This window comes from Planococcus citri, chromosome 5, assembly GCF_950023065.1.
Source record: "Planococcus citri chromosome 5, ihPlaCitr1.1, whole genome shotgun sequence".
NCBI classification, from domain to species: Eukaryota; Metazoa; Arthropoda; class Insecta; order Hemiptera; family Pseudococcidae; genus Planococcus; species Planococcus citri.
Window position 1 is genome coordinate 7,704,581 of NC_088681.1, and position 12,484 is coordinate 7,717,064.

At 32.0% G+C, this 12,484-nt stretch overlaps 1 protein-coding gene across 2 annotated transcripts in view; it reads right to left on the minus strand.

Moving 5' to 3' along the window:
• Window positions 1-740: 740 nt before the first annotated feature.
• Window positions 741-12,484, minus strand: part of LOC135846851 (organic cation transporter protein-like) — a 109,387-nt gene continuing 97,643 nt past the window's right edge. The window contains exons 8-13 of one of the 2 annotated variants that reach the window (XM_065366191.1): window positions 9,315-9,444; window positions 8,584-8,773; window positions 8,287-8,415; window positions 1,639-1,841; window positions 1,169-1,305; window positions 741-1,057 (exon numbers count right to left, since the gene is read on the minus strand). In XM_065366191.1, the coding sequence (XP_065222263.1) occupies window positions 1,021-1,057; window positions 1,169-1,305; window positions 1,639-1,841; window positions 8,287-8,415; window positions 8,584-8,773; window positions 9,315-9,444 (826 nt within the window). In that variant the 3' untranslated portion in view covers window positions 741-1,020. The remainder of the gene's footprint in view (window positions 1,058-1,168; window positions 1,306-1,638; window positions 1,842-8,286; window positions 8,416-8,583; window positions 8,774-9,314; window positions 9,445-12,484) is intronic. The other variant, XM_065366192.1, reaches the window with a different exon arrangement.

The window sequence follows — 12,484 nt, forward strand, 5'->3', positions numbered from 1 at the left end:
TCTTTTTTGTTGTTTTTTTTCTTGGAGGGGGAGGGGGTGATTTTTTTCTGCATCAAAATGTGTTGCTTATGTTTTCTTATTTTTTTCAATTTTTTCACTGTCGAGACATTTTTTACATTTTTTTTCTCGAATAAATAAAAAATAACTTCAATATTTTCCACACAATATGTATTTAGGTTAATCCAATAGTACACTATACGATATTGTACTTTACAAGCATTGAAAACAAAAATGCAACTTAGATCCACTCGTGATCTCGATTTATAGTTCCAACTTAAAACTAAAAAAAAGGGGGAAGAAAGAAAAAGATAAATTAGGTAAAATCGTAGTAAAAAAAACACATTTACATTATTTACACAAATAATTGCTTCATCGTTAACACTCTAAACATAGGTAATTGAAATCTTTTCCTAGATAAATTGATCTGTAGATAATTATTAAGTACTTAGAAAATAGATTAGAAATGCTTTAATGAAAATGGCAGGTAGAACTAAAATAAATATTTTAGGTGGTAGGTACTACCTACATATACAAATAAAAAGAAAAAACAAAACAAACAAACAAATCGATCTAATAGGTACCTTAATTACATATTAATAAATATACATAAAAATAATTATTCTTATTACGATAATTCAATTAGAAAATTACCGGCATCGAATATACTTACTTAGGTGGTTGTAAATCTACATAATAATCACAATTTAAAAACATTATTTCGTTGGGAGTTAAATACCTACTAACTTATAAAAAAAAAAAAAAAAAAAAAAAAAAAAAAAAAAACATAAAGTAGGTAAAATTTATACATAAATTATAGTCGTAGAATAAGACATAGTATATAAATTAATTTTGCGAGTAAAATTTTTTTAAAAACAGAAAGAAAAAAAATGAAAATTACATAAACTATTTACAGTACAACACTAAAATAAACAATATGGATTTGCGGTAGGTAGGTACTGGTACTTGGAAAAAAATGCCTTCAATTGGGGTTGTGGGTAACTCGAATTTCATTTTTTTTTTTTATTTAACTGGTTCGACTTCTTTTGGTTTTTTAGCGCTGTAAAAATATAGAGAGGAAATTAATCGTAAGGTAACATTGAGAAAGAATAATTATTATCTAGCAAGACGGATGAGATCTGTGCGAGAATTAAGTCGTAATTTAGTGTACCTGGTTTCTTCTTCAATATCATCTAACGTATCGGTTAATCCTTGATTAGCTGTTTCTGGTAACAATAATACTGATAAGCCGCCAATAATGCCTGTCATTCCTAGTATTGTCATTGGTAAATGATAATTCATCGCGGCCTGTAACACACACGTAATTGAAATAGATAGAGGAGAATACATTGTATACGAGTACGAGAGACTCGCCTCCGCCTCTGTATAGAGTATTATTTTGTACGCGAGTAGATAGATATAACTTCCAACGACACCTAAATTAATTTCGTTTAATACTTCGATCACAGAATACAAAATGAGTTTGATTGACAGCTCCGCACCGTCGTTTAAAAATAATTACCCGACTAGAGTGTTCAAGGTTGAGGTAACGATTTTAATTTTTTTTTTTTTTTTCAAAAGAGAATATGAACGATGTAAAAATGAAAGTACCTTATGTAGGTACACTATACGCTTACTTACCATGTTCCATAAATATGGGACGATCATTAAGGCAATTCCTGCTGGTACGTTCGACGAACCTACGCCCAAATTTCTAATTACGGTGGGAAACAGTTCAGCTGTAAATACCGGCATGACTACGTTCGACGAAGAGATGGAAAATTTACCGATCATCGCTAATGTTATTGTTAGCCATTCCCAAGCGTTACCGTTTACGTTATTACCTGTAAAAAATTAATCGTAGATTAGAAAAAAAAATTGTTTTGTGATTTTTAGTTTATAAACTGATGACTGAGATGACCTATCTAATCCAAAATTTGATTTTTTTTTTCTGTTCGCAGGATAAATTTGTCGAATGGAGAAACAAATATTTTGTTTGAAGTGTACGATGTGCATAATTTTGCCAAATCATTGGGAAAATGATTTGACCAGCGTTCGAACCAGATAATTTTTTTGTTACTTCCAATACAAGATGAATCCAGACAGTTTAAATCAATCAGGTAATTAACTGTTTCATTTATTGCCAATTTGCAATATTTGGATAGATCTTGATATGTATTGAGTGATTGATAACTGCATTATGATTGAAATTTTAAATAAATGGGCCAAATGGGGTAACTTGGTTACTATAGGTCACTTTATAGTTAAGGGATGTTGAGGATACCTGTGACAATTTTTGAGAAAAGGGCTCCCATGCTCAAGGTTTTAATTCAATGAGACCTTGTCATTTTCTCAAATTGCCTTTGAGTGAAATTTCATTCATAATTATAGAGTTCTGAGAAGCCTTATTATGTATTATTTTTTTTGAATTACGGATTTTTTTAAAATGTAATTTTGGCTTAATGTCTTTCGATTTTGCTAAATTCCAAGCTTGATCTAGAGGACATGTTTTAAAAGGCCTGTAACTAAAATTTAAAATAATAAAATTCATTTTTGGATTATTGGCAAATTTTTGAAAATTCAAAAAATTTAAAAAAGCTGTTTCAAGGACAATTTTCAAACTTTTTAAACATACAGTATAATGTTTTTGAACAAAGGGCACCAATATGAATAATTCCTTCAATTCAACTTCCTCACTTTGTAAACTGCCAGTTTTGAGTCATTCTGGAGCCTCCTGCAAGTTTTCAAATGTCCCCAGAGACTTTAAATTACTCTGGAAGGGCCAAAAATGAACTTTGGAACGTTAATAGCCCGGTCAAAATGCAATTTGACCTAAACATAATTGGGATCAAAAGTTTTTTTTGGTGAATATTGTCTAGGGTGGTATGCTGAACAACATACTAAAAGTCCCCGCCCCTACCCTACGAGCCAACCCCCCCACAGTGGATCAAAGCCCCCAAAATAAGTTTTTCGTCAAGAACTCCTGGAATATTGAATTTTGAGTAAAATGAGCTCAGTGATCATTTCATCTCCTCTCCAACACCTATCAAATGAGCTATCGACCAACTCCCTAGCCTCATGGGGGGGGGGTGGCGCTTCGACCCCTCAAAGTGACATGATTTTATCTACTTGGGACTTGTAACCTGTTCTAATTGACAAAATGAAGTCAAACTTGGGGAATGGGATTCTTTTGCGAGCTAGAGTTGACCTCTGGAGTGGGGAGGGTCAAAGTTGAAAATGACAGAAAAGTCATTTTTTTGGAGGGGCATAACATGACCTCAAATGGATGAAAAGGGTCCAAAATCATACTATCGGACAGTATTCCCATTGTGATCAACATATCCAAATTTCAGCTTCCTAGGTCATCCCCTCTCTTTTTAAGATGGAAAACCCCGAAAATAGGGGCAAAATAAGGGGATTTTCACCTTAATTCCGCTTTAAATGGGGTGGGGATGACCTAGGAAGCTGAAATTTGGATATGTTGATCACAATGGTAATACTGTCCGATGATATCATTTTGGACCTTTTTCATCCATTTGAGGTCATGTTATGCCCCTCCAAAAAAATGACCTTTCTGTAATTTTCAACTTTGACCCTCCCCACTCCGGAGGTCAACTCTAGCTCGCAAAAGAATCCCATTCTCCAAGTTTTACTTCATTTTGTCAATTAGAACAGGTTACAAGTCCCAAGTCATAAAATTTAAAATTATTAAAATTATGTCACTTTGAGGAATCGTAGCGCCACCCCCCATGAGGCTAGGGAGTTGGTCGATAACTCATTTGATAGGCATTGGAGAGGAGATGAAATGATCACTGAGCTCATTTTACTCGAAATTCAATATTTCAGGAGTTCTTGACGAAAAACTTATTTTGGGGGCTTTGATCCATTGTGGGGGGGGGGGGGTTTAGCTCGTGGGGTAGGGGCGGGGACTTTTAGTATGTTGTTCAGCATACCACCCTAGACAATATTTACCAAAAAAAAACGTTGATAGCAATAATGTTTGGGTTCACCTATTTTTTTCTGCTATTTGACTGGGCTACGTATACATATAACATTGACCATTTTAAATGGTCACAGCGAAATTCAAGAGTGGGAGTTCAGGAGTAAATTTTTAACCGAGTTGTAAATTCCAAAAAAAAAAAAAATGAAATTTTCAAAGAAGGTATCTGACGAGCTATTTTTGAGTAAGATATGTTTGGTGTTTCTGAAACAAGCAATTTGAGATCATTTTGACCCTTTCAGAATGATTTGAAATTTCTGTAGAAATTTGAAAACTCGCTGGAGGCTCCAAAGAGGTCAAATTGAAATTTTTTCATGTCTGGGAGTTGAATTGAAGGAATCACATATTCACATTGGTTCATTTTGCTCGAAAATTTTTACATTTCGTCAAAATTTTTGAAAATCTCGCTAAAACAGCTGTTTTGAAATTTTTTTAATGCTCAAAAATTCGCCTGAAGTTCAAAAATGAACTTTCGGATCAGAAATTTTGGTTATTGTGCTTTTAGGATATGCTCTTTTGATATTGTTTGTTTTACCGACTTTGCCGTGAAACGGAAAAGTGAGGTATTGTATTTGTCATGATGGTTGAGGATTTGGGTGGGGGTGGGTTTTCTTGACGAATTGAAGTGTGCTGATCACGATAAGACGTATGACGCAAAACGAGATAAGTTTATATATATATGTATGTATGTATGTATGTATGTATATATCAATTTATGTATAAATTTGTGTCACGATGAACTCAAAAGCTCCGAACTTTAAGTCGAAACTGATGATCGCAAAATATTGCTTTGATACTGAACTAGAGAAATTTTTAATTTGGTCGAAATCGATTCAGCCGTTTACGAGATATGAACGTTTAAGTGTGTTTCAACGTTATGGATGAGCTGAAATTTGTGTAAACCCTTATATCTCGCAAACGGCTCACCCCCAACAAACAGACGGGGTGGTTAGGGTGTGTAGGTTGCGGATTGGTGCGCCGGAGGTCGGGTGTTCGAATCCCGCGTGAGTCAAGAGGCGAAATTTTTTTGTCCATTTTTTTTGTTAATTTTTTTGTTAATTTTTTTGTTAATTTTATTCGTCCAAAATTTTTTTGCCACAAAAAATCAAAATTTTTCAAAAATTTCTAGTGTAATTTTTGTTTCAACAAAAAACATTAAGTTTTTGGTAAATAGCCAGCAAGTAACTTTTGATAATTTTTTTTTTTTGGTGAATTAATATTAATTTTTAGTAAATAAAATGATTAGTTATTTTTGGTGAATTACTCGTAATTAAAGTTGGTCGAAAATTTTGGTAAATTGCTTGGGTAATTTTTGTTTTGGTAAATTAATGGCGTAATTTTTGGTAAATTGGTATTCCAATTGGTAAATTTTCATAAATTGCTGGGGTAATTTTCAGTTTTTCAATAAAGTTGGTTGAAAATTTTGGTAAATTACTGGGGTAATTTTTGGTAAATTGTTAAATTTTAGTAAATTGCTGTGGTAATTTTTGGTATTGTTAAATTAGTGGGGTAATTTATTTTGTTGAATTTGTATCAACCTTTGGAAGTAAATTACTGGGGTAATAAAAAATTGGTAAATTAGTGGGGTAATGTCTGGTAAATTACTGAGGTAAATGTTGGTAAATTGCTGGGGTAATTTTTGGAAAATTGGAAAATTGGTAAATTAATGGGTAATGTCTGGTAAATTACTGAGGTAAATGTTGGTAAATTGCTGAGGTTATTTTTGGTAAATTGGTAAATTTTGGTAAATTGGTAAATGTTGGTAAATTTGGGTAAGTTGGTAAATTTTGGTAAATTTGCGTAAATTGGTAAATTTCGGTAGTTCAGTAAATTTTGGTAAATTGGTAAATTTTGAGGTAATGTCTGGTAAATTACTGAGGTAAATGTTGGTAAATTGCTGGAGTTTATTTAGAGCAAAGTCGGTTGATCTTGCGAACTGCGCAAGATGTTTTTTTTTTTTTTGAAAGAACTTGCATAAAATTTTTCTTCTCCTTGGAATTCAATTGCTCGGGACGTGGGGGGGGGGGGGTTCAACACTTTAAAAAGTGCTTTTAGTACCTAATATTGGCCAACAAAAGTTTAAAGTTCAGATAACAACGAGCGAATTCCGATGAAAAAAAGGGCCAGTTGATAGAAAAAAAAAAGATTTGAGAGATTAATTTTTAAAAATATACTCAATTATAATGAAGACGATCAAAAATGATTTTTTTTCTGAAAACGTAGGTTTCAAAATTTTGAAGCTACGGTTTATAAATTTGAAAAAAAAATCCAAAAAGCATAAATTTGGCGAACGTTTTTGAGGTTTAGTGATAAAATTTGCCCCTGAAAGCGTTTGAACAAACTCCACCTCTTTCCTCGTTTATTTTATACGTGATTACTACATACGTATTATTTGAATGATGTTGAAAACTTGAGATATTGGTCTAGAAAACCGATAATAAGTCAGGCAAAAGCATTTCTTTGGTAGGCTGAACAAATGAACATTCCATAAAATTGTTTTTTATTATTTTTGCTCAAAATATTTCAAAAATTAGGCATTTTAGATTAGAAAAAGCTAATGAAACTTCTATCATGGAAATTTTTATATTTCACAATTTTGTTTTCCCTCAAATTTATTTTTACAATAACGTCAATTTTTCCCAAAAATTGAGTGCTAATTGTGGCAAAAAAGAAGTTTGAAAATTTTACATTATTTTTCAAACGCTATAAACAATCAATTTAGATAGAATTTTTCAAGTTTTGCTCAAAATATCACCAACTGTCATTGAAAAAAATAAAGCACATTTTACAAGTGAAAAATTCTCAAGTTTCACTAATATTTTTCCTTCTCGTAATTTATTTTTTTCCCTCATAAGACTTTTAGTTTTCCAAACGAACGATTTTTCAACTACAAAAAATTAAATGAAAGTTCAAATTTTTTACCACAAATAATCAATTATTGAACTTTTTGACCAAAATATCCTTTCTGTGAATTTTGAAAAAACTCAATTTTCACCAAAAATCAATTTCTTTAACCATATTTTTAGGCAGGGACGAACCAAAGTGATTTCTTGGGGGGGGGGAGTGCAAAATCACCAAAAATGACAATTCTTTTTACCAAAATTTAAACTTTTTCATGAGTTTTTTTTTTGCTTCATGAGCTTAAAAAACATACTTACTAGAATATTTTTAATTTGAGAGCAGAGTAGCGAATTGGCTCCAGCAAAGTGAGAACAAAAACTTGGAAATTTCTATTTCAAAAAATAAAAAAACTAGATATATTTTTTATGTGAGGAGTTCAGTCTATATTTTTGTGGCTTCAAAATTTTGGAATTTGATTCCTATGTTGTTGTTGTTTTTTTTTTAGACGAAGTGAGGGCAGAAGCTTTAAAACATTCCTACATTTGAAAGGTAAAAAGCTATATTGTCTGTGTTTTCTATGGAAGAGTCGAGTCTAATCATTTTTGGTTTCAAAATTTCAGAATGATCAAGATTATAGGTATTTTTAAAAATAAGAAGTCAATTTTTCCAGATTCAACATTGTTGACTAATTTTTTGAATTCGCTCAATTTTTACACATTCTCCAAAACGTTTGTTCAATTTTTCGTAGTTTTGTCAATATCATAAAATCTGACAACTTTTAGTCAATTTTTTGATTTTTTTTTTTGAATAATTTGCCATAAGTAACTCAAAATTTGTCAATTTTTATTGTCGTTTTTCAAATTTTTTTGAAAAATTTCACTTAGGTCGTCAATTGGCATTGCCAAGCAGTTCTAAACAGTTGGAATTCGCATCAACTTTTAATAATTTATCGTGTTAATTTATTTCGTTGTTTTTATTCGCTATCCAGAATTTGAACTCGTCTCTGTTTTCAGGATTATCATTCTCAGAATTTCAGAGTAGAAAATTTTCAATTATTCGAATCAGCTTCGTAAAGCTTAATTTTCTGTTCGAAACACTTCGACGAAACTAAAATTTAGAGCACCTTTTTAAAAATTATTATACGAAAGGTGTAATCTTGTTTGACTCGAAGATTTGCCAGATTGAAAAATGTTTAGAGGAGGAAGTAAGGAGGGGGAGAGGAGGGAAAACGAGTATAATTTCCTTTAGAACGTCGTATTGTCGTTGTCGTCGCGTCGACTCTATCTGTCTACGTGTAATTACCCCCCACTTCACCCTTTTCGTTGAATTCTTTCGTCAGTGGCAATTAAATTGCATACTCTGACGTTCGTAGGCATCGCTATACTATTCTTATTATTTATTAATAATTGAAAACACGAAAAACAGAGTGTAACAGATATTGTACTTACTAATTGGTACGATTAATGTAAGGAAACATGCGACTCCGGAGCACACCAATGTCAAACACAGCGGCGCTCTGCGGCCCATTTTTAACAATATTAAAATACTTAAAGCTATTGCAGGAACTTCAACTAGACCTGGAAATGAAAAATGGGGGGAAAATGCATTATTAATATAAAATAGATACATTTCAAGTCGATCGGAAACTGATTTTTAATCTAGATATCGATATAGGTACCCCCTAATCGAACGGGTATCATATAAATAATTCGCGAACGAACCGAACGTGGAAATAAAAAACATACCAGAAATGATGGAATTCACGTACACATCGCCTCCGATATTAGATAGGTTTAAAACCAATCCGTAATACACCAAGTATACGCTGAACCATACCACATACAGTACCAGCGAGATTAGACGAATTGTCGGCGTTCTAAATAAATCCAATACTCTTCCTTTCGGTCTATCGGTTAAGTCAACCGCAGATATACTCTGTGTAAAGCCAAAGTATGCACATGTAGTAATTGAATTATACCTATATATGTAGCTGAATCGATATTACTATAGTAGATGTTAATTATTGCATTGTGTGTAATGCACCTATACGAGTACTCGTATTATAGGTAGAAGTATGCAATATGCATTTCACTATGTACATAGAAATACATTGATGCATTGATAATATCATGTAGGTAGGTAAATAAATCAACATTTAAGTGCGTTAGAGGTATAGAAATAAAGTGATACGATATAGTGATGAAATATTGAAAATCCAGTTATGTATACTAAACTTTCAAGATTCATAATGGGCTTACAGAAACGTATTCGAAGATAATGTATTTTTGTAAGTTCGTCACTTCGTATGGTTTATGGAAAAGATTAGATACCACCGAAGAAAGAGCAGAAAAAAAAACAGGGGGGTTGTTTTTACTGGCGAGGTTTTTATATTGTATTATAAGAAGATTTTACTTGGAAAATGTATTTTTACATTTTCCCAGTAAATTTATTCTATACTACGCCAAAGTTTACCTACCTGTTTTAAAATCTTATCGATGTTGGACGGAAGAGCTTTTTTATTGACTCGAGCTGCTTCCTTGAGTACTTCGACAACCTCGTCTACTTTTCCCATCGCTAATAGCCATCTCGGAGATTCTGGTAATATCCTGCAAGTGAAAAAAGGGTTGAAAATTAGGAGTTTTTTATTTTTTGGGTACTGAGGGAAGTTAGGTTGGGTGTGTGTCAAGATGGAGTTTGTATTGTAGTCAAATAATTCGCCTGATAACGTGGCAATGGGCAATATTGAGAGTGTGAAGTGTTATTCGGATTGTCGATCTTGCGATTTGAAGGGATCAGATGTTATTTTTCGGATGTGGTGAATTTTTACTATTTTTGCGAGATTCGCAGGAACGAAAGTAAAGGTTTTGTGGGAGGGGGGGTGCAACTGAAAATTATCCGACTGATATGTGACCCAAAAAATACCAATTTTGCCAAATAAAACGAAAGGTCTTCTTATAGCCTATCATGGCTTATAAAAAATTTTCGTTTTTCGTGTTCAGTTTTTAGAAGTCTCAAACATGGAATTTTTTATTTTGCGAAAAAGAAACAAATTATCCATGTTTTTAATGAGAAGAGTTTGATTTTTTCGGTTTTGAAATTTTATAATTTGAATTTTTTTTTTTTAGAAATTCCAAATTCGAAAAAGAAGAGAAAACAAGCGTCAACGAACTGAGGGCAAAAGTTTTGGAAAATTTGAGTTTCAAGAAGTAAAAAAACGTTTATTTTTCATGCGAGGAGTTTATTTTTTGATTTAAACATTTTTTGAAATGAATAATTCTTGGATTTTTAGAAAGTTTGATTTTGAAGGAGAAAAACTAACAGACCTGAGCCGAGCGAAGGCCGAACTTTTCAAAAAATTGTATTTCAAGAAGTAAATTATTGCGTAATTTTTTTTTGCAAGAAGTCAATTTCTCCACATTTGGAATTTTTTGAAGTCGAGATGTACTTCGATTTTCGAAAAAGACGACAAAATAGCTTCTATAATGTTGAGTCAAAAAAATTTTAATGTACCAAATTTATCAAAATTTACTAGTTTTATCTAGAGTTGGCGATTTTTTCAAAATTTGACAACTCGAGGGGAGAGGGGGTTCAGGTTCACCCCTCGTACGACTAGGTTCCGTCCCTGGAGATTTATTTATCTATATTTTCAATAGGTAGCCTTTTCTTTCACCCTAAAATCTGTAACTTTTTGTACATAAAACTGGTCAAAGAAATTGAATTTTGAAAAATTTAGTCGAACATATCACCGCCTAAAATATTGTAGAAGATGCTAAACGTGCATTTTTTGATTTTTGGTGGATTTTTGAAAATCAAATTGGACCAAAGTGCGAAAAAAATCTTGAAATTTTAGCAAATTGGTCTAGAAAACTGATATCCTATTTTCGATTCGCCGAATCAATTAGACATTTGTTTCGAATCATTTTGAGTAGTTCTGCTGAACTCTGAAGCCTTTAGCAGATTTTTTAAACTTGAAATTACATCAACATTTCACCAAATGAAGCTGCAAATCTAAAATTTACTCCACTTCTGGTCGACTCAGCTCTTTAAAATTGAGGTAAAGAGCGAATTCCAACTATCCAACTTCATTTGGTAATATTTTGTGGAAATTGAACGTTTAAAAATCTGCTGCTGAAGATTCCAAAACTGGAGAAAATGGTTCGAAACTGTTTCCAGTCGATTTCGCGCTGATCGAAAAAAGGATTCGTGTCTAATTTCAACTTTCTAGGTCAACTTGATAAAATTTTTATTTTTTTTAAATTTTTGACCTAAATTTTAAAAATTTAGCAAACATCAAAAAATGAAATTTCTATCCTGAAATTTTAGCAGATGATATATTTTTCCTTGTTTTTTGATCTATCTTTGTCTGGTTCGAAAATATCTGAGCCAGTTGAGTTGAGATTCCTTCCTCCATACGTTTTCAGGCTCTAAAATTCCTTTTATTCACCTCAATTTTTGTAAAAAATATGAACCCGGTCACTTGAAGAGTCAACGAGAGGCAAATTTCTCAACATTTTAGATACTTTGTTCAACTTTATCAAATTTTGTTATTCTTTCTTTGGTCTATAACATTTTTTGTATGGAATTTTTTTCTCAAAAATTCGTAAAATTGAAAAAAAAGAAGTTCGAAACTTAAAATGTGATATGAAAATCTACATGTGAACGTAAATTTTTCGGAAAAAAGGTTTAATTTGAGAAACACCGTCGAAAAAAAATAATTATTGTTTTTTTCAACTGCATAAAGTAATTTTTAAGTTGAATTTGATCAATCGAATTGATTTGATGTTCAATGAATCGGAAAAATTCACTAAAACATGATAAACTGCAAGGTGACCAGTCGCTGGAAAACTTGTAAAATAAACTAGAAAAGTCAAAAAATTTCGTCTTTTTGGAATAGCCAAGAAAATGAAAATTTCGGCAAAACTAAAAATTAATGAAGCATGGGTTTTTCAATTTTGGAGATTTTAGGTATAAAGTTATTGAAAGAAACACTTTGATTTGGGGCATGAAAGTCAAAAATATGTAAGGAGTTTGAAATTTGAATGCTCTTAAAATTTCTTCAAAATTTTTACAAAGTACTGATTTTTTTCAATTTTGAGACATTTTGACCCTCCCCCTCACCCCCTCCATTCTCCTTCTAAACTCACTGAAGGTTTCAAAAGAAGATGACTCTCTCCAGATTAGACATATCAATTTTTTAGCTCAGAAAATTGTCAAATAAAGCAAATTTTGGCGATTTAGAACCTCAAATGGATCTCGTTTAGTCAAAAAAAATTATTGTGTCCAAATGTGAAAGAGATACTCTGATTTTAGGCTTGAGAAGTTGAAAGACTTGGAATGAGCTTGAAAAGGAAATTTAAATGTTCCCAAATTGTACCATAATTTTAAAAGTGGACGGATTTTTCAAGTTTTTTGGGATTTAAAACCCCCCTCCCTTCGTTCCATCACATCGAAGCTCCGAATGCCCGCATAATGCAAAAATATATCACCACTCACCAGTCACCAGTCAAAATTACAAATGCTTAAGCGCATTTTTAGATTTTTGGTGAATTTTTGAAAATCAAATTCAAGCCAAAAATGAAAAAAAATCAAAATGTTACCAAATTGACCTAGAAAGCTGAAATTTGGGATATACTCTATTTTCAAACC